Raw genomic sequence first — 24,154 nt, 5'->3', positions numbered from 1 at the left:
AAGGGTAAAATATAGCCTTATCTTAGAATCTAGGCATTTAATCGAAAAAAGTTTTAAACAAAAGTTGTAGAGAATTAAAATATACATAAAAAATGTTTTATGAGTTATCTTCGTATTTTCAAAAATAAGCGAATAAAATTGGATTGAAGAAGGGAAAAAAATTGTAAGAGTGGGAGAAAGCAAGCTTATCCCTCCGTCGCGTTTTACACGCGAGTAAGCTACTATGCGTGCGAGCGTCCGTGTGCACTAATACACAAACGAAGGATCTTCAGCAATCTTCGGGACACTCGGTCTTGAATGAAAGTGCGAGTGAGAGAACAAACCAATATTTCTCTCTTTTTATTTATCATGCGATAACGAGTATTATTGTCCTTGGCCATCGATTGTTGAGCGTTCTGATATTTCTCTTTTTATATTTTTTCTTTCGGTAGCAAGAATTTTACGTCTTGGCCATCGAGCGTCGAGCGTTTTGTATACGAGTGCGAGTGAGAAAGAAAACCGATATTTTATTTTCGGTAGCGAGAATTTTTCGTTTTAGCCATCGTGCGTCGAGCGTTCTATATCTATATATATCGGCGTATAAGCGCGGCACTTTTAAATCGAATCTTGATGCTTATGGCACGCCGTTTCTTTATTTATTGTCAAAAATAATGAACCTTGAGTAAAAAAAAAATAATTCATTTTAACAGAAACTATTATTATTTAGTTAAGAGGAAAAATAATGAATTAATTTTGTGTCTCGCCATAAAATTAATTAGAATAATTAATTGATATAAATTCTTTGCCTCACAAAAATTTATTTGTATATCAAATTAAATACGTATTCTCTTTAAGACGAAATTTAAAATTTAAATATTTTTCCTATTAAATTATGTATTTTATAAAATTTTAAATTACTGACTTTTTGTCTCGTAAAAATTTATTAGTTTATCAAATTAAATACATATTTAAAAAAGAAGAATTTTATATCCACACATAAAATTAATTCAAGATATATATGAAAGGATATTCTAAAAACGTGGAATTTATTTTTTGTCTATACATAATTTTAATTCTTTTTTATTATGTTATAAGAAAACAGTAATGCATTCTGATTCATCTTCGAAGTCTTAAGAATTGTACGAAACAAATTGAGCTATTATCAAGTTGTGCGTTACCGTAAGTAGTAACGTCTTCGCTTCTCGCGCTGGGTATTTAACGTTCGATTCTTCGTGGGGGAATTATTTTTTTTATAAGTTTTTCTATCCTTAACAAGGAGACGGTCAGTGAGTCCCACCTCAGATTTTTTTCAAATTTTGCACTAACGATATAAAATTTATTAAGAAATTAACATTATTACGCGAGTAATAAAGTTACTAATTATAAATTAAATAATATCCAATAGATAACAAAATTTTATTTTTAACGTGCAAAAACGAGACATTTTTTAGGATGATATTTACAGGATAAATTTGTAATTTATGTAATAAATCTTCCTTTATTTGTGCAAGATGTAAAAAAATTTATTGCTTTTAATTTTTTTGTAATAATTTTAATTTTTTTCTGTATATAATTAGAAATAAGGAAATGTCAAAATAATTTATATAACCTAAGGATAGAAAAACTTATAAAAAAAATAATTCCCTCACGAAGAATCGAACGTTAAATACCCAGCGCGAGAAGCAAAGACGTTACTACTTACGCTAACGCACCACTTGATAATAGCTCAATTTATTTCGTACAATTCTTAAGACTTCGAAGATGAATCAGAATGCATTACTGTTTTCTTATAACATAATAAAAATGAATTAAAATTTTGTATAGACAAAAAATAAATTCCACGTTTTTAGAATATCCTTTCCTATATATCTTGAATTAATTTTATGTGTGGTTATAAAATTCTTCTTTTTCAAATATGTATTTAATTTAATAAACTAATAAATTTTTACGAGACAAAAAGTCAGTAATTTAAAATTTTATAAAATACATAATTTAATAGGAAAAATATTTAAATTTTAAATTTCGTCTTAAAGAGAATACGTATTCAATTTGATATACAAATAAATTTTTGTGAGGCAAAGAATTTATATCAATTAATTATTCTAATTAATTTTATGGCGAGACACAAAATTAATTCATTATTTTTACTCTCAACTAAATAATAATAGTTTCTGTTAAAATGAATTATTTTTTTTTTTACTCAAGGTTCATTATTTCTGACAATAAATAAAGAAACGGCGTGCTATAAGGTAGTAGTTTGGTAACTTGAGTTCAAAAAATCGAAAATTTTTTTTTTGCTTAATTTGAAAGTGCAATGTCTTGAGAATATACTGTGAAAATTTCAGACAGAAATTCGAAATATTTCGGGAGTTGTAACGAGTTTCCTAGAGCGCCTCGGATTCCAACCTTTCAAGTTGACCACCAGCTGCAACCGCAAGTATCAAAAATTGAAATCTGAAGGTCATGAAGATACGTTTGTTCATCCACCTGCTTTCGATAATGACACTGCAAATCTTTTGGAACCAATTTACGAAGATCTGTCATCAGATGATCTTTTGGAAAGATGTTTAAGAAGAAACACACAGAATAATAACGAGGCTTTTAATCATTGTGTTTGGAGTTTTGCACCAAAACATATTTTTGTAGGCCAAAAAACTTTAGAAATTGCTGCATTCACTGCAGCATGTATATTTAACGAAGGATTTTTCCCAGTACTAAAAATATTGGAAGTCATGGACGTTACGCTCGGCCCGTGCGCTGTCGCGTTTGCAAAATCCTACAATAAATCTCGGATTGCAAAAGCGGAAAATGCCACAGCAATGTCATCGAAAGAAGCCCGAAAGAGTCGAAGAGCGGACAAAGTTGAAGAGAATGATGCCTATGAAGAGGATGAAGGCATATTATACGCTCCAGGCATCGACGATTGACGTAAGTATAAGTTTACTTAGGAAAATTTGTTGTTGAAATTTAAACGCGTTTTTCTCAAAACATTGTTTTTCTGGTCGGCCCGGGTCCTAACTTTTTTTCTACTAAACCGATTGCTTTCAAATTTTACCAGGCTGTTCTACACACGTATAGTTCTCGTCGGTACTAAAGAGAATTTTTTCCACCCCTAACTTTTTATTTTACAACCCTTTCTTTGCTAAAATAAAAGGACTTTTTTTTCAAAGTCCGCCATTTTGTGATTTACGCTTGAAATTTAACTTCGGTAGATCCGACCAGAATGAGATGTATATTCTATATTCTATAGATGAAGAATAATCAAGAATATTTGATTTCAGATGACATCAAGAGCCAAAATCACCCGGGCCACCCATGTGCATTTTTTTTGAGGTTCCAACTTCGAGTGACAATAATAATAGTTATAAACTATTAAATTTTTTCAAATAAATTTTTTTTTATATTTTCAATATGTAAATAAAAACATTCTAAATATTTAAGATAATTCATTTTCATTTTCCTATAAAAAACCACCCTCCAAAAAAGTCATGAAAATAGGCATAAGTTACCAGACTACTACAATAAGCATCAAGATTTGATTTAAAAATGCCGCGCTTATACGCCGATATATATAGATATACAAAACGCTCGACGCTCGATGGCCAAGACGTAAAATTCTGGCTACTAAATGAAAAAATAGAAAGAGAGAAATATCGGTATTCTTTCTCACTCGCACTCGTATACAAAACGTTCGACGCTCGATGGCCAAGACGTAAATTTCTTGCTACCGAAAGAAAAAATATAAAAAGAGAAATATCAGAACGCTCAACAATCGATGGCCAAGGACAATAATACTCGTTATCGCATGATAAATAAAAAGAGAGAAATATTGGTTTGTTCTCTCACTCGCACTTTCATTTAAGACCGAGAGTCCCGAAGATTGCCGAAGATCCCTCGTTTGTGTATTAGTGCACACGGACGCTCGCATGCATACTAGCTCGCTCGCGTGTAAAACGCGACGGAGGGATAAGCTTGCTTTCTCCCACTCTTACAATTTTTTTCCCATCTTCAATCCAATTTTATTCGCTTATTTTTGAAAATACGAAGATAACTCATAGAACATTTTTTATGAATATTTTAATTTTCTACAACTTTTGTTTGAAACTTTTTTTGATTAAATGCCTAGATTCTAAGATAAAGCCATTTTTTACCAATTTTTATCCTTTTTTACCCTTTTTCTCAAAAACGGCACCTTTTACCTCAAAAAAATTAGCATCATTCGATTCAGCGTCGTCTATTTACCTTTATATCAAGTTTTCACCTTCTTTCCTGAGATAGGCAGGAAACGGCTCTTGTTGACTGGACTATTATTTGGCAATTATTGAATAGCAATATATATTGTAATAATGGAATAAAAATTAAATAAATTATCGAACTTGAATTGACTATTCTTGGACACGTAAAAATGCATATTATACCTACTATAAACATTTACATGGATAACAAATATTATCACGATCTATGTATAAATTAATTATCGATACAATATATATCGTATTCTATTATATTATCTATCTTATATTGTAAAATTATTATTACATAGATGGATGCATCGTATGTTTCGGATTTTGTTTTGGTATCCTTTCGACTACATCTTCCTCGACATCTCTCGAAATTTGATTCCATTTATCATCATTTTCTGTATCGTCGTTATCATGGACGGAATTTCTCCTATAACATGTAAAAGAATATATAAATTTTTGCAATAATAGAAAACAAAATCGATTATGCAGTATCAAAAAGTAAAATTTCAACAACATAATAAACGTACGAATTTTAGTTTGATTTTTATAATATAAACGAATTATAGAAAATAAATATAATTTAGTAATGAAATTGATAGGAGATCGTTAACTAACATGTATTTATTAATAGAGGGAAGGAACAAAGATTTGGGACAGTCTTTAAAATACGGCCAACACTCTCCGTGTAATTTCCCTCTATTTTCGGCTTCGACGTATTCGTTGAGAATATTAGCGAATAGCGATTTGCTGGCCCTAATAAATAATCGAATAATAATTTCGTTAAAATAGATGAACAATTGTATATACATATACGCATATATATTTCAAACGAACCGATAAATAAAAAAGAAAAATTCATTTTATTGATCATACGTGAGAAGTAATTTTAACATTTCCCCAATGAGCCCAAAATTGTTGAGAGGATGACCGTGAACTTCGCAAATGGCTCTTAAAAGGCAAGCTTTTCCATCTAAGCCCAAAGTGCTCAACATATCCTCGGCTGTCCCATAAAGTAAAGCTCTTTCTCCACCGTGGAAAGCATCTTTTGGAATTTCTATGGTATCCCTTTTGTGAAGTCTTCGTTTTATAAATGCTGCTATGAAATCTGCCATAATCATGCCAGCTTTTCTACCGCGTGCACTTCTGTCGAAGGCTGGTTGCAACGCACCATAAGGATTTTCATTGTCCGTTAGTCCTAATTTATCGAAGTCGACTGTAAGTAAAATGATAATATAATGATATTGGCATATATACGTATACATATTAGTTCATTTGCCAACGTGATTGCTTCCACTTATTTCAAAAAGAAAAAGAACAAGAAAAAATAGGGAAAATTTAGTCAATTTCTATAGATTATATATAGTAATATAAATAATAATAAATAATAAACACACACATATATATTGTAAAGATATAATTACATTCTACGTTACGTATAATTAAATAATAAATTATATTATTAAATAATTATATATAAAAATTGTATGTTGTTACTTTACGTGATGTTCAAAGTTATTATCAAATTAATATTTGAAATATCAAGAAATATCGTAAAATTTTTCAAAGTGTATTCTAATCGATTTGAATTTATAATCATTCAATGTATCGATCATCATCATCATCATCATCAGCCTATACTGTCCACTGCTGGACAAAAGCCTCTCTCATATTGAGAGGTTTTTAGCCTTAATCTTCCTCGCTGGCTAAAGACGTGTTGGAAGATGGTGTAAGGATGGTGTGTTAGGGAAATTTATAGGTTTAGACAAGGATACTGGATGGGACAATGGATTCCCCCGTATGGTCTTGGGAGATAATCCAAGGCTTGCGTAGGCAGGGTCGCATCCCTGAAGTAGGTTTATTCTCCACCGGGATCGTGTAGGAGTACCTACCCGCTACCTTGAATGTATCGATAGTTCAAACAAATTTCAACTTACTAGTAAAGGGTAGACTAATAGTCATGTTACTTAAAAATCCGTAAGGTGGATATCTGACAAAAGGTAATGCCAGCGTAGGTATTATAGTCATTACTGTGCCAGGTGGTAAAGCTATTCGACCATCGTTCGTTATCCAAAGTACTCTTTTTTGTCGATGATGATTATCATCACTGTATTCGTTTCCAGAACTCGAATAGGATCGTTTTAAAACGAGAAGAACGAACAATAATACCAGTGTCTTCCTCCTCATATTGAAACTTTGCTAAATTCTGCAACACAGAAATAATCGGCATTCTTAATCCAATTGAATAATTCGAGCATTGGAAAAGTAATTTGATTTCGAAAAAAGAAATCAACTTGAATACGCGAATTAATTTCATTACTTTTAAAGTATAGCAAAAGAAACAAAACTGCATAATCACGTTGTACGTTTAAAATGATTGTCACGATTTATAGCACACAGTTAACGAATTCGATTGGTTTTGATTTGAAATAAACATTCATTGTTTTCGTTTAAAAAAAACAAATCGATTGTTTCAGCAACGTTGACGTGACTGGAAATAATTATCTATAGAATACATTCGAACCATCTTTCTTTCTTTCTTTCTTTCCTTCGTCCCATTTAATAAAATGTAATATAAAATAAATTAAATCTTTAATTATCCCAATTAAAAATAATCCTTACGATATGTTTATCGATGATATATGTTTATCAAATCAATTAGTATAAAATGATTATAATAATCGATTAGACGTTAGGAGGAAAACGATTGATGTTAGAATTTATTGAACGTGTCAATAAAAGTGTTTAGTTTCAACACTCGTCAATACTATAAACTTATCTTACGAATAGTTGTTATATACGATAGTAGTAGAACGAATGACCAGTTTGCAAACGTTGGTTCGATGTAACAGTATGTAATAGCCTGCGAAATCATCGTCTAGAGTGACCAAGCCAGTGAGAGATTCGCTCTAGAAAGAAGTCAAGGTGTACTTTACGTCCGAAAGGATTTCTTTATGGAGCAAAAGCCTAACGTGATATGCCAACAACACCTTAACGTATCTCGATTAACAGTTTGATCGTTCTAAGAGTAGTTGGTTACCGGTTATCGCTAGTATCACCTATAGTTACTTACATTTCATTTATTTACTTACTTTCTATTATTTTATACAACAATTCTTCACAAAATGAGAGAGAGGGAATCAATTATTATTTTAATATTGAAAATTTTCTCGGATTTTTTTTCTCTGACAAGGGTGAACCAACAAAGTTGATGCATTTTTTAAATTAATATTTCACTTGCATATATAATATAAAATAATTTTGATTGACTTGAAGAAAATTGTCTGCACCATTTGAAACAATAAAAGCACGAACTTTTGATTCATTTTAAATAAAATAGGCTAAGTATTATATAGAAATATTATTATATCTTTATGTTATAATAGTAGACTTATTATTATTAATGAAATTTTCAAAATTAAGTTTATATATTTTTTAGCATGAAAAAAACGTACGTGTGAATAGATAAAACAGATACTTTACACGTTATAAATATTCTACAATACTATAAATACAATTGAATTTATTTTGTTTAAATGTAATAAAATATAAATGATGGGAGAGATAAATATGTAACAAAATGATAATACTCGAGAGTGAACGTTATTATGATTTTTATGAGGAAAAAAGAAAATTAAATTTGGTCTGTTGTGATTTGATGTCAACCCATAGGAAACCTATGGGGGGAAGGGAGAGGGGGCAAGGGGGGTTTACACGTGGAAAGACAACGTGACCGTCGATATAACGGCTATCACCGAACTCGGTTAAGAAGACTGCGAGGAAAAAGGTAAGGAGATGGATAAAAGGGGTGGAAGAGGGGGGAAGAAGGTTGGAAAGAGTTGAACGAGCACCGCAAGAATACAAATTCTAACGACCTGAATATTTCGACGTACCATCTTGAATTGGACCGGTAGTAAACGAATCAAACGACTTTGCAATTTGGTATTCGTGGATCGATTCCTGTTTTTGACTATAAACCGTTAATCTCGTCTTGTTTTTTCAATTCTAAAATTGGGATTTTTTCCTCTTCCTCTTCTTCTTCTAACGTTGTCCTAAATACTAATTTCTTGACTTTATTTTTGATCAATTTTATACGCTCACGATATATTTTCTTTTCTTTTTTAATTATTTTATATTCAATTTATTTTTTTATTAAATACACTCATTGTTATTTAAGTAATATGAAATACAATGTATTGTAATGCACGTGAAATTTATTAATAATAATAATAATAAGACGATCTAATATATATTCTATTTTTCTTTACTCACTTTTAACTACGAATTTATTCAATGATTTTGTTTTATTTAAATTTGATTATATATGTTTCATTGTCATTTAAGTAATATGAAATACAATGTATTGTAATGCACGTGAAATTTATTAATAATAATAATAATAAGACGATTTAATATATATTCTATTTTTCTTTACTCACTTTTAACTACGAATTTATTCAATGATTTTGTTTTATTTAAATTTGATTATATATGTTTCATTGTCATTTAAGTAATATGAAATACAATGTATTGTAATGCACGTGAAATTTATTAATAATAATAATAATAAACGATCTAATATATATTCTATTTTTCTTTACTCACTTTTAACTATGAATTTATTCAATGATTTCTTTTTGTTTAAATCTGATTATATATGTTTCTTTCAATTAATCAATTATTCGATCAATTATTTTTCTAAATTTGATTATAGAGAGTTTTCGTGTATAAATCGAGTTAATTTTCTTAAAAGGGTAATCTATGTTTCCAATTTAACGCTGATATTCCGTAATAGCGCACATGAATAACATTACCTACCCGGTATAATGATATATAATTATGGTTGCGATGGTATATGATTCGAATCACGTGTTAAATATATCTACCAGTATACGAATTCTAAACCAAGCTAATAGATTTCAAAAAAAAGACTGTCTTATAGAGAGAAAATAATCAAAAAAAGGAAGATAAGAAAAAATATAAGGATAGAATATTTATAAATAAATATTGAAATAAATCAATCACCAATAATCATGGTGTATCAAACAATTAGACGAAATATTATCTTTTTAAATAACGCTATGATAAACTAATTAATATATATAAATAAATTATATACAACAATTTTCAATGAAACGTGAATATATTTTTACTATATTTATTTATGAATATATTTTTGAATATATTTTTACTATATTTATTATATTTTATAAACTTTTTCTTATTCCTTGTTTTTTCATTTTTTTTTCCTTCTGTTACGATCAATAACGGTATTTGTTGCGAGTCATACTCGAATGTTGGATATCCGATCCAAATATCGCGAAGTTTTACGAGCAAAGGTGAAAAAAAAGGTGAAAAAAAAAAAGAAACGAACGTAGCTCCTAAAAGAAACGTCGAAAAATGTATTTCTCTCTTTTTCTCTCTCTCGCGGAGTATAAAAAAAAAAAAAAGAAAAGAAAAGGAATATTTATATATAAAAGTTTATTACGCAAACGAGCATTATTATTACGTCCTGTTGAAAGTTATAAGCGTGGATGAATATACGCAACATACATATGTATATTATGGAAGGCTAACGAACTGGTTAGCTAACTCGCTAAATTAAATATGGAAATTTTATTCATTTTATTTGCATAATTTCTGGATAATATATATATATATTTTTTTTTTTATATCTATCGAGTATTGATTTAACCATACGATATGTGTCTAATTTATTTATTTTCTTATAGAAATTCACTAAATTCCTGACCCAGTGTCTCCCTTACATTCGGTTAACGGTTAGTCAATTGTGTTACACATGTAAGTTTAGTTTTATCAAAATTCTATATAAAATATCAATAATTGTAATATAAATTCTATATAAAATGAATAATTGTAATATAAATTCTATATAAAATATGAATAATTGTAATATAAATTCTATATAAAATGAACCTTTTTTTTTATTTAATTTATTAATTTATCTATCGATTTTTAATTTATTCTATCGATTGTTTATACACTTGAGTGGATTGAAAAATTTTCAACGTAAAGTAGATTTTTTTTGCTGCTTTTTTTTAAAAACAAAATACAAATATCTTGTTTGTTTTTTTTATTTTTAATTATAGATCAGATATTTAATATATAATTGATTGACATAAATCAATCGTGAAAGTTATTCGAAATTGAGTTGTTTTTTTTTATATAGGGCGAAATAGTTTTCATTACTTGTGTTAAAAATACGTGATGCGAATTTGTAATTTTGTCATACGTGATAAGCATCATCACGCGTTTGTAATTCGTTTCTTTTTTTTTATAATATATATATATAATAATGTATTAGATCTCTCCGAATCGGTATTATAATAAAATTCGTTTTCTTTTCTTTATGTTAAACGAAACATTTCAATTTATTAATTTATAGAAAGTATTTTTGTTTTTTATTATAATTTTATGAAATTGTATTCATCATTTCATCAACTTTACGTTCGAGTTATTAACTCGTATAATTTGATAATATATATAACGTAATGAATGTGTTAAAAAAAATAAAATGATTAAAAAATATATATATATACTATCGTATATTTTTCATGTATTTCATACATGAAATGTGATGCGAGATATAAATCGCGGCCTTCATATTTTATACTTTAATGATGCGATCGTGCAACATTTGAATTTCACGCGTTGCTAGACATACATTTTTTTTTTCTTTTTTTTCTTTTCTTTTACTGTTTATGGTTAGACATAATAACGATATAGTTTTTTTTTTTTATTACCGAATAAGAATAATCTAATTAATCGAAAAAACAAAATTACATTTACTATTCATTTCTAATTTTCCCTTTCGATAGATATACTCATTCTTCAAAACGTTGAATTTTATTTTTAATAAATGTTAATTTTGGTAGTATTTATAAAATGATAAAAAACTAGTCAGAATAAAATGGCAAATGATTTACAAATTCCCCTTCCCTCCCCCCCATCTAACTCTTTAATTACGTTCTAAATTAATTGTTCTTTGAATTTGATAAGATCAGAGATGAAAAATGAATAACAAAAATGTATTCCCATATACTTATCTTTCGTGTTTGAAAAAAAAAATCTACGTTGATTGATTAAATAAGTTATTGTAATATCGAGAAGTAAACGTGTGTCGAAAGATTGACCGATTTATTACGCGTTTCTTATTTTACGACAATTTAATTTAACAAGAAGCAGGCCATATAAAAAAAAAACAAACAAGAAAAAATAATAAAAAATTATTACGCGATGAGAGAACGTGATTACTATTTCTTGAATATTTACAATGACACTGATGTTTGCATTGAACTATTTTGGACTTTTCAATGAACGCACGATACGTACAGTAATAATTTAAACAAAACAAAAAAATTACAAATTTATATATAATATTTATTCGAGATAATGTTTAATGGTTATTTTATTTTTTCCTCACCTCCCCCCCTTTTCTTACAGACTCTTAGGCTACTTTAAAACGTGCTTATGTAGTAGTAAATATTATCCACGTGGTATCTGCTTAATTTTGATATGCATATATATATATATATTTTTATAAAAATTTTATAAAAAACAATTCATTATGCAATTTTAAAGTAAAAGTTTCAACGAACTTTTGTTATATTCTAATAAAATAATTGAGAATCAATTATTGATAAAAATCAAATTATTATAATCAATATAAAATAATATCTCATTTGAGTATAAAATTTTGAAATATCGAATACCAACGTGTATATTAAATTGTATATTAATGCAAATAATTATTTATTTGTTTTCATAAAAATTCGGTTTGTTTTTTTTTTGAAAAATACGATAACGAAAACAATTTTTCTACCATAATAGGGATAATTTTATCCTTACGTCATTTTATATACACACGATACAGGTGATGATGATGATGATATTAATAATAATAATAATAATAATATAGAAGATCTTCTTCCGCCAGGAGTGATGACCGCAAAAAGCTAACAATTAGGATTCTTAACCGCTATAAAAGAGAAGAGAACACTGACAAATTGTAAGTACGTACCTTTAGCATGAAGTAATATTGAAATTTTGATCGGCTAAATGTTCGTCGAATAGAGTTGAATCCCCCTGTATTTTTTGTTCTTCTTGTAATTTTTGTTTTTTTATTATTTTATTATTCCCAATATTATTTGGGTTAATTTTGTATTCAAACCGATTATTAACAGGGGCTATTATGGCATAATTTTTGGCACGCGGCTGCTTTTTAAAGCAGACCGCTATAAATATTATTTAGAATTTTTTATTGTTTTTGTTGTTGTTGTTGTTAATTTATCACCCACTATTATGAATAACGTAATAATATCGTTAAATTTCTCCTCGTACGAATATCGTTGAAATGTTTGAACATTTGCACGAACGTTTATCAATTGACAACAATTTGACTGTGTGTGTGTGTGTGTGTGTGTGTGTGTGTGTGTGTGTGTGAGAGAAAGATATTAAAACACGACGAAATAAAATCAATCGAAAATTATATATCAATAAAAAATAAAGTAGATATTATTAGAAGAAATATCATCGATGGAAATACTAATCTCGATTATTACGAATCGCGAACGGAAAGATGATACAACGGCACTCTCTTGGAATATGTTACAATATTTCTATCACACACGAAGTGTATTTTTTTTTTTCTTAGATAGATGATAGATTTAAATCAGAATACGTTCTGAAATGATCTCGGATTTCTATGATATTATTTTTTAATTATATCTGCCTCTCTCTGTTGCAAATTGTTTATTACAAAAATATAATATAAAAATGAAAGAGAAAGAAAAAGTAGAAAATTTTTGTTATTCGCGAATAACTATGACGACGAATGATGACGAATGATGATGATGATGATGATGAAGAAGGAAACGTAGTTACACGAATAACGTCGATTTTCAGACTGACCGCGCTTTATTCGAACACTTCGAAGTCCTTCCGCGTTCTATCTACGAGTTTGTAGAATAGTGTGTACCGATCCGCATCACGAATGTATCCCCACTATATCTGTTTCTTTTTTTTCCTTCTTTTTACCCCTACCATAACATCCTTTCGAGATGGTGGTCACGCACTCGCACCTTCGACGCATTCGAATAAACTTTTTCCCTTCTCTTTTCGTTCCTTCCTCGAATTTATTTTTGACATTATTTTTGTATTAAATAAAAAACAAAACAAAATAAAAATAAACAACCGTTAAACGTTAGCCCTTTTTAAGTAAAAATTTATATAATAAAGTAATTATTTTTTTCTATATGGAATATATTATAATGTTTGTTTGTTTTTTTTTTTTACAGTTATATTTTATGAACTTTTATTAAACATTGTATTATTCCTATGTGTTTAGAATACGTCGAGCATCTAAATGTTTATACTTTGTTCCTATAAATTAATAAAAAAATAAAATTATTTTTGTGATCGGTGACCTATATAGGCTAAGACACGCGCCATTGCAATTATTTATAGAATTTTGTTTTAAAGCATATTTTATGAACTTTTATGATACATTGTATTATTCCTATGTGTTAAGAATACGTCGAGCATCTAAATGTTTATACTTTGTTCCTATAAATTCATAAAAAATAGAATTATTTTTGATCACTGACCTATATAGGTTAGGGCGCCATTACAACTGTATTTTCTAAAGCACATTTTATGATTTTTACGATTTTCATTTAATTATTTCGCGTTTCATTTTGCCAACAAAATTTGCGTCGAACTTAAAGGGAAAAAAAGGATAAAAAAAAAACAATTCTTGCTTTATTTTATATTTTATCGATAAAAAGAGAAAATCAATTTGACCATCCACGTTGTGTACGAAACGTGGTTTCGTTTGCTTCTTTTCTTTTCTCATTTTCATCTTTATTCACTTCTTTTAATTCTATTTTTTATATAAACCCCTTAACGAAATAATAATAATAATAATAACAAAGAGAATGATCTGCTTAAGATTAATCGGAAATATTATTATATTTTTTTTCTATGGCACATGTACATAATGATAATTATTATACACGCTAAATATTAACTTGAAAAATATCGTTATTCGATCGTTTCTTTTTATTTTTTCTATTTTATTTCTTTTAAATTAATCCTGCGTCGTCAATGGGTGGCGGGGGGAGGGGTGGGTTCGATTATTTCGATGTTATCGTTATTTAAAAGAACAAAATTTAGAAATAATTTATTAATACTCTTCGGGATGGGGAAGAGGGGTTTTGCTAGAATATTATTTAATATAATAAATGTTGTTATTTATATAATTAAAATTGAAATATAAAAATAATTATTCAAGCATGTGGCTGGCTGGGTTCCACGTTTTCCCGACGAAGGGTTAATTTTTGTATTTTTCTTCTTCATTCATTAGAATTATTTTTTCGTAAGAATTAAAGGAAGATGTAAAAAGAATCAAGAGATAGTATTAATTATTCTGTATTATCTCTTTCTTTCTCTCGTATCATCGTTTTTTCCTTTCCTTTTTATTTTCTATTAATTTCATTTTCTTAACGAGTAACATGAAACTACACTGTAACAATTTTTCGCTACGTTTCTTAAATGTTTCAAATTTTACTAAAGCGCAATGAAAAAAAAAAAAAAGAAAAAGAAAAAGGACAAACAATAATCAAAAATGCTTCTTTTACAAAAAAAGATCTGAGATAATAATTATAATGTAATAATAATCTTAACATATATATATGAAATGATAAGACAATAATAATAATAATAATAATGCTAAAATAATATTAATAATAAAAGGATAAGAATAATATATATAATTGTAATAATAATAATAATACAATTAGTTCATAAGGTTCAAAAGTAATAATAATAATAATGATATTAGCATCGGTTATAATGCAAAAAAAAAAAAGAAAAAAGAGAAGAAAAACATAAAACCTATTATAATTGTATATTTATCGTTTGAAAATATCAGACAGTTATAGGAGATTAATAATAGTCATCGTCGGTTGTGTTTAAGTAGTAAGTACAGTTTAAATGCGCAATTGGGCCTTAAGTCTGAAAAAGTCAATTATAAATATATATATATATAAATATATATTTAATAAATTTATTAAATTTTTTTAAATTTATTTTATAAATTTTTATAAATATATATATTTATATAAGGGAGGAAAGAAACAACAATTATATTTATATTCAAACAAACTTAAGTAGAAACGCAATATCTTTCCTTTTTTCTTTTCTTTCTTTTTTTTCTTATCCTTTTGGAAATTGTAATAAATTCCAAAATTACATACAGTATTTCAACATTTTATATTTTCTTTTTTTTTTTTTATTGATATATTTGTTCCAACGTTGATCATCATAAGATAAAATTAAGAAAGAATTTTAAATATCATTGGAACGTTAACAAACGGTACTCGCAGTTATTCAAAGAAGAACCACCGGCGACTCGTTTTCAAGGTAAATTATTTTCTTTTTTCTTGTTTTTTTTTCTTTTTCTCGTTTTCGTTTGATTCGTTATCATTTTTAGTGACCACACATCGTCGTCAGTCGTTTTTAGAAACAGAGATCTTTGATAAATTATCTTAACTCTATTTATTTAATATTTCTTGTTCTTCTCTTTTATTTTTTTTTCTTTCCTTTTTATATTTAAAAGGCACCCGCGCGCCACTTGTAATTTTGTACTTTTTACAAAAAACGCATTACATATTTTGTGTGATAATATACAAATGAAATCGACCTTTTTTACTCTATTTAACTTGTTGGGAAAGTATAGGAGAAAAGTGATTCCTAAAATCCCATATTAAAAGATAAGAGTAAAAAAGAAACGCACTCGTACAAACAAACACACACACACATATATTATTAACACGCAAACATTCCTCTTAATTCTAATAATTACAAATGACGTGACCGTGTGATTTAACGATTATTCGGCAAATTCTTTTTTCTTTTTTTCTCCAAAATCATTTTTTTTTTATTTATAAGCCCGTTTTGTACACGACGAAGAGGAAACAAAAAATTGACGAATAAATATATGCGTTGTATAGGCTCTTTTCTTCGCTAAAAAAAGAAAAAAACACATATAAGTTTCTCACGTTGAAAAAAAGACGGTCAAATTTCGCTTGTCTCTTAAATCTCACGGAGGAAGAAGAGAAGTTCTCTCTCTTTCTTTTTTTTCTTTTTTTATTTCGATTCGAAAAAACTCGACTAGCATACGAAATAATCTTTTTTTTATTACGATTTCGGTCGCGAACTGGAACTCGAAAGAAAGAGGGAATAATAATAATACATTGAATTTAACATTTCGTCGTATCATTCTTAAAATTATTTCTATTATTCCTAATATTATTATTATTATATTTTATTATTATTATATTATTATTATTATTATTATATATTATTATTATTATTATTTATCATTTATCGTTTATGGCAGTGAGTGATTAATTTTGAAATAATAACAGAAAATTGGATGTATATCAATAAAATCCCTTTTTTCTTTTCCAACTTCTTTTTACGCATTACATAAATCAATAAAAATTAAATTTAAAAGTGAAACAGAAAAAAAACCCTTTTCTTTCTCGTTCCATATCGCGCGCATTGGAATTGAAAGATGTGATCATCTTATCGAGTCTCTTTCACAGATTTCATTAATGTCTATTTATCATTCTTTCACTATTTTTTCTATTTGTTTTAAATTATTTACTAAACGTTCGTTATCAGTAGTCAACGAGTTTTATTTCAATTTTCTTAAAATTAGATTTGTTTTTATTTCTTTTCGTTAACAATCAATAGTTTCATGTATACCTACTATAAATCAATTCATTTTCTTTTTTTTCTTTTTTTCCCCTTTATCCAGACATTTCTCTTTTCTTTTCTTTCTTCTGTATTTAATATTTCAATCGAATGACAATTTTATAAATTACTCTACAAAGAAATATATACAATATCATGAAATTTTTCTTGCAAGATATCAAAACTTGAAACTCATTTTACTTGGATTCTAAAGTTACTGTGTAAAATATTCTTTAATAATTAGTCAAATAAACGAAACAAGAAATAATCTGAGAGAGAAAGAGAGAGAGAGAGAGGAAGAGGTGCGAAATGACAAGTTTTTTTTAAACAAATATCACTTGATAATTTAGTTATATTATCTTGCTATTCGATAATAACGTAAAAATATTTTGATTAAGTACTTAAAGAATTACAATTCCTTAAATCTTCTAACGAAATCTATTTTCATTTTTTAGAATAGTGCTTCTTTATACAAAAAAAAAAAAGAATAAAAGAAGCAAAAATCTAAATAAGTTTTTCTCTTATACCCTAATGCATAAATATTCGCATTCTAATATTATAAGTAATTATAAAAATTAATCAAAGATTATAATAAAAGTTACCAATAATGATGAGATATTTGTTTAGATATTTGCATTATCATTTTGGTATTTGTTAAAGCAAGTAGGAAGAGAAAAAGAATATTTACAACAAAATTTTCTTCCTCGTCATCAAACTTTTAACCCTTTATAAAAAAAAATAATAAAAGATATGCAAAAATTCGTATGTGGAATAATTTTGAATAATCTCAGTGATAAATCAATAATTAGAGATAATAATAAGAATATATATATGTAGGATTCGTGAAAAAATTGGGCCGTTGGACTGACTGGACCGGGACTCGAACCCGGATCTTCCGCTTTCCGGGCGACGGCTCTTAACCATTGAGCTATCCAGGGCCCACTGTCCAATCTCCACACGAACGCCTATTTAAGTGTTTGGCTTGGAGGTGCTCGCATCCCACATTCTACCCCCCCGCAACCACATTCGACCCCGAATGTCCGTCATTGGAAAAAACCCCTTCCTTGAACCATCTATCCTTCTTTCGTCGTAGACCTCTTACTACACGTCTTACGTCTCTAGTCCTGAACGCATTGCTGTCTAAAGGCCGTCTTGCCTAGTTCCCCAGCCAATCGTTCACGTCGCCACTATACGTAAGACGTCAGCCTAACCTCTCTTTGATAGATGTTCAATTAATTATTTTTCCCTAATTATTGCCCGGTCGTAGAAGTGTGAAACAAAACAAACCTCCATCCCGGCTGAGCCCCCAAAATGTAGGATTCGTGAAAAAATTGGGCCGTTGGACAGATTGGACCGGGACTCGAACCCGGATCTTCCGCTTTCCGGGCGACTGCTCTTAACCATTGAGCTATCCAGGGCCCACCGTCCAATCTCCTCACGAACGCCTATTTAAGTGTTTGGCTTGGAGGTGCTCGCATCCCACATATATATATATATTTATATACATATTTATATATACATATTCAAATCTATTGATGTATATAAAAAAAAAAAATATAAATATATATAATATATGTTTATACTTATATATTATATATATTTATATAATATCTCTATTTATTATTCTCTTTGTTCTCTAAGCAGAAACAACAACGTACGAATAATATTCGAATCAAAATTTGTCGTTATAATTCTATGTTAATTACTAACATAATTTTATACACGAATAAATTCAATCTTATTATATTGAACAATCTTAAATTTAAATCTATCTATAAAGGGTTGAAAAGCATTGACTAACATTTTATAAAGTTTGCTTATCGTTAATGTATCTTTGTATCGATGCTTTTTCTTTAAGTTTCCCTTATTTTCACCTTTCATTTATCCATTAGACTATAAAGATAAAAAAAAGGGAATTTCAAGTAGAAGAAAAGCATCGATACAATTTTTCAATCTAATTATTAGTTCTCTTCTATCACTCTCATTTTCTCTCTCTTTCTCTCTCCTTTTTCTTTTTTTTCTTTTAATCTATCATTAAACTAATTGACTAACTTACTTAACTACGTTTTTCTTTCTTCTTCTTCTAATCATAATTATTTTTATGAAAGAATACATGCGAATATAAAATAAATGTAATGTAATGTAATGTAAGATTATATTACATTTACATTTTGTTTGTTTGTTCGTTTCTTCGCACCTTTCATGGCAAGCATTTTTTTCTTTCTTCTTTTTTATATATATATACACAAATATGCTCCGGTTATTTTTTTCAATTTTTTTTTCTAATGAATCAATATTAATAATGTAAAACACTATTTTGTAAAGAATATGTCCTATTATTTAACGTTCGGACACAGAAATTTGTACTTTATAATTTATTTATTCTATTTATTATTCTCTCTCATTCTCATTTTCTTCTTCCATCTTTTTTTTTCCTTTCCTTTCTCTTTCTCTTTTCTTATTTGGGATTTTTTTTTTATCGAAAAACGCGTATCAGCAACGTCATTTTTTATCTCGACTATTTTTTGTTGTTGTTATTTTGTTTTGTTTTTGTTTGTTATTATTAATTATTAATATTATTATTAAGACAGTCTTTGGCATTTGTACCAATTTTGTTGTCTGCACAATTAATCTATCTAGAATGGTATTACATTAGTGTTTTTCGGTGTGTGTATGTGTTATGTGTGTGTGTGTGTTTAGAATAATATCCGTTGGATGTTCGTTTAAAAAACACGCTTTAAGTTTTTTTTTTTCGATAATATATATAAGAAAAGAAATAATAATAATAATATAATTAATAGTATGAAAATTGGATGTTAAAATTCATATGACACATTTAATAATGAGAAATGTATCGTTAATCGTAAAATCGTGCTCAAATAGTTTTGAAAAATAATGATGCATCATCTTTCTTATTTTCATTGTTTGTTTTTTTCCTTTTTCTTTTTTAATTCTTATACTCTCTCGCATAGAGATATATATAAGTTTCAACTATTATAATATTATTATTAAAATTTGATATACAAAATGAGATTGCTTTTAGTCAGATGGATATCATTTGATATAGAAATACGAGTAAAAAATCCTGAGAATAACATTTGGTATACAGTAAACTCTTGTTTTTTAAATGAAATCTCTCCTGTTTTAAAGATAATATTTTAATCTTCTAACAACACAATATAATCTAATAATATATTTGGAATAACTGTTATTAATTTTGTTCCTTTTTTGTTTTTCTTTTTTCATCAGACTATTGTTGCTTACACACTTTCTGTATTTTACGCGTAAAAGTACATAGTTTAAAAAGTTAATAAAAATGTTTCAACGAAAAACTAATATATAATTATATTTTACATTAATAATAAATAATTATTTAAAGACAATTAATAGATAAATTATTTAATTTGTGTACAGTGCATTGTAAAAATTTGCTATAATACGAGAGTTTACTGTACAATTATACAAAATTTTTTTTTGTTTAACAAGAGATGCCCCTATTGTTAGAAATTTAGGAGCATAAAGGCCGTAATGCTTAACACTAAAAATTGTGTTTCCTTTTTTTGTTGTATCTATTAATATTATCATATGTAAAAATGTCTATGTGATCTTTTTTTTTTATAATAATCGAGTTATCGTTTCATTAGGGAAAATAATAATCTAACAATGGAGATACGATTATGTTTTTAAGGCTTATTCAGATAATTTTTAATCTTCTAACAACACAATATAATCTAATAATATATTTGGAATAACTGTTATTAATTTTGTTCCTTTTTTTGTTTTTCTTTTTTTTCATCAGACTATTGTTGCTTACACACTTTCTGTATTTTACGCGTAAAAGTACATAGTTTAAAAAGTTAATAAAAATGTTTCAACGAAAAACTAAATATATAATTAATTATATTTTACATTAATAATAATAATTAATTATTTAAAGACAATTAATAGATAAATTTATTTATAATTTTGTGTACAGTGCATTGTAAAAATTTGCATTATAATACGAGAGTTTACTGTACAATTATACAAAATTTTTTTTTTTGTTTAACAAGAGATGCCCCTATTGTTAGAAATTTAGGAGCATAAAGGCCGTAATGCTTAACACTAAAAATTGTGTTTCCTTTTTTTGTTGTATCTATTAATATTATCATATGTAAAATATGTCTATGTGATCTTTTTTTTTTTTATATAATAATCGAGTTATCGTTTCATTAGGAAAATAATAATCTAACAATGAGAGATACGATTATGTTTTTAAGGCTTATTCAGAATTAGTATTAAAACTCGATTTCTTTTCTTCTTTTTTTATATTTCTTCTTTCGTTCTTAGCTCGATTCTCTTTCGAAAGTTTCGCTTTAATTTTAATATCAATCCGTATTGAAGACTTTTATTTAACTTTTTAACTATATTGGCACTATTAAAAACACAAATCTGAGTGCTATATTATTACAAGAAAATCATCCTTGGAAAGACGTGAAGTAGTTAAAAAGTTGACACAAAAATACACAAGTAAGACTGCATGCAAAATTATTTTGATCATAATGGAACAATTCTTTGATCCACGCGTTACAATTACTGAATTATTATAAATTATATTAAAATTAATAACTGCAGATACACAAAAAATCATATTACCAATGTAAAAAGGTAGCAGTTAAATGTTTTTAACTATATTACCGATAGATTTTAAAGATTATAATATATATATTAAATAATAGTTATATAAATGTAAATGAAATTAAGCCGAGAATCGAGCTTTTACTATTTCGTTTTAAGTAAACATATATTTTCTCGTAGACGTTAAATAATAATCTTTAATCGTCACTTTAATCGAACACTATTTTCTTTCCACAAAATATCTTTTTTAAAACAAATTCTCGTGTAACTGGAAAGTAATGTATTAGTCATTTTTCTTTTCTTATTATTAATCGTTATATTTCGATTAAATTTTTAATTACGAGTTAACTTTGATGTTACGCTTTTTCATTACTTGTAAATATATGAAACGTATATGTTTTTTTTTTTTAACTGCATATGTGTTTCTTTTTACTATCTTTTTTTTTTTCTTCTGTATATGTAAATATTAATATTTATATGTATTTATATATGTACGTATATAAAACTGCGAGGAACGCTGGCCTTAAAATTGAATAAAGCTCAGGAGACGATGTTCATTCATCCTTAACTATTTTTTCTTTCATCTTTTTACGTTTCATTTTGCTTAATTGTTACATATTTATAATTGGTATTATCATTATTATTATTATTATTATTATTATTATTATTTATTGTAAACGTCATCCTTAACTATTTTTTCTTTCATCTTTTTACGTTTCATTTTGCTTAATTGTTACATATTTATAATTGGTATTATCATTAGTATTATTTTTTATTTTTTATATTATTGTAAACGTCTTATGCAGGTTCGTGCACGTTGGCGCCTGCACTAGTGTGAGTGCGTGCGGATGTTTTATTAGGATAGCGGTATTCTTAAGATTAAGTGTGGGGAACAGAGGCTGTATGCGTCACCCGTGGGGAGGCCGATGCTTCGTCGTTCGATGAAAGGTATAAAAGGGCAGCCGGGGAATACGGCCAGGAGATATAGAGGAGTTATAGAGGAGTTTCAGCGAAGAGTTATAGGAGGAGAGTGAAGGAGTTTAGTTCGTTTTGTCGGTTCTTATGTTAGTTATGATGACCCTTCTTATGAGTCTTATGTATCTTACGGTAACGGGTTATTGCAATTATTAAGAATTGTCCTCTATTGAAAGTAACGGCCTATGAAATCTTATGTGCTGGAGAGTTTACGAATTTCAGAAGTGGGACAAACTCGCTAAATCAGAAATTCGCGATTCACCGCGTGTGTTTATGAAAATGGGATTGAATCATAGTTATAGTGTAGTTAGGAGTGGACTTAACGTGTTTGAGTGACTTAACATGCGAAATCTAAAAATTTAGAAAACGGTGCATTGAAAGTGTCTACGAAAAGTAGAAACAGGCAACAACCCGCAAACTTACAGCAACCGAGCTAGGAGAAATGTTACGCGTGTCGAGGCTGGCGACGTACGGCACGAAAGCCGAGCTGTATGGGCAAGATTTAGATTTAGCTGAACCTCATTGGGAGGGATGAAGCTATCTAGATACACTTACGACGACGGGAGCGACCGCCTTAGAAACACCGGCCACCGAAGACGGCGAAGTAGAAAGTCTCCGTCGGCAGAGAAGACCTTGCGTGAGGTCGGGCAACTCAGGGGAAAAACGGAACAACGACCAGGAGTGAATGGTCGACACCGCGAGGTCAGCTTAAGTGTAATCTCTGATAATGATCGACGTTTTGATGGAAGCGTTGGTACCTTTACCGTCTGGGAAAGACGAGTGCGCTATATACAACGAATGCACCAGCTTCGGGATACCGAAATTGTTATGATAATTAGTCTAAAATTGAGGGAAAAGCATTGCGATGGTTTCACTCAAAACCCGAATTCGTGACTTATGGAATGGAGGAATTATTAGTAGCAATAGGGAAGATGTTTAGCTCTCGACAAGTGTTATCACGTTGAGAAGACTGTTTGAGGAACGTAGGTGGAACGGCAACGAGTCGTTAGAGATTACCTACATGACAAAATGCTGGGTTACCGAATTCCCCTCCCAGAACAAGAAATTTTGGAGTATGCGATAGACGGCATTCCAGACATTGCATTAAGAAACCAGGCCCAGGATGATTGGTTTCCGAGACCAGGAGTCGTTGCTGACGGCTTTCGAAAGTATTACGCTATACCCGGTTTAAGGATGCGAGCGACGGGCCCTCGAAGTCCTACAAAATACGAAGGAAGGCGGCCGACGGGAGAAGGAAGAAGAAAACCGATCGACCATAAGAGGCCGTCGGAGGAAATTATGCCAGATGCTTCAACTGTGGAGAGACAGGACATTTTGCGGGGAACTGCCCCCGTCCGAAGAGGGAAAGAGGCAGCTGCTACAAGTGCGGTAAACATGGACATCTTAGACCAGAATGCCCGGAGAAGGGTGGCGAAGTCCACAGCGTCACCAGGAACGTGACCACCGATGACGACTACATCAGGAAGATAACTTAGATGTCGATTCAGGCAATATACACTACATCTTAGTTTTAGAAACCTTATTGGATTCCGGCAGCCCCG

The 24,154-nt window shown here is 28.7% G+C and overlaps 1 protein-coding gene across 1 annotated transcript; it reads right to left on the bottom strand.

Moving 5' to 3' along the window:
- Positions 1 to 4,323: 4,323 nt before the first annotated feature.
- Positions 4,324 to 12,337, bottom strand: LOC122517962. The gene is made up of 5 exons (XM_043636599.1): positions 12,262 to 12,337; positions 6,158 to 6,426; positions 5,097 to 5,436; positions 4,839 to 4,976; positions 4,324 to 4,650 (listed from the first exon to the last, which is right to left on the bottom strand). Exons 2-5 carry the CDS (start codon positions 6,405 to 6,407, stop codon positions 4,515 to 4,517), a joined length of 864 nt encoding a protein of 287 aa, XP_043492534.1. The 5' UTR covers positions 6,408 to 6,426; positions 12,262 to 12,337; the 3' UTR covers positions 4,324 to 4,514.
- Positions 12,338 to 24,154: the final 11,817 nt, after the last annotated feature.

The sequence above is a fragment of the Polistes fuscatus genome, unplaced genomic scaffold (assembly GCF_010416935.1).
Source record: "Polistes fuscatus isolate 324 unplaced genomic scaffold, CU_Pfus_HIC Scaffold22, whole genome shotgun sequence".
Classification (NCBI taxonomy): domain Eukaryota; kingdom Metazoa; phylum Arthropoda; class Insecta; order Hymenoptera; family Vespidae; genus Polistes; species Polistes fuscatus.
This window is presented reverse-complemented; position numbering and strand designations above follow the sequence as displayed.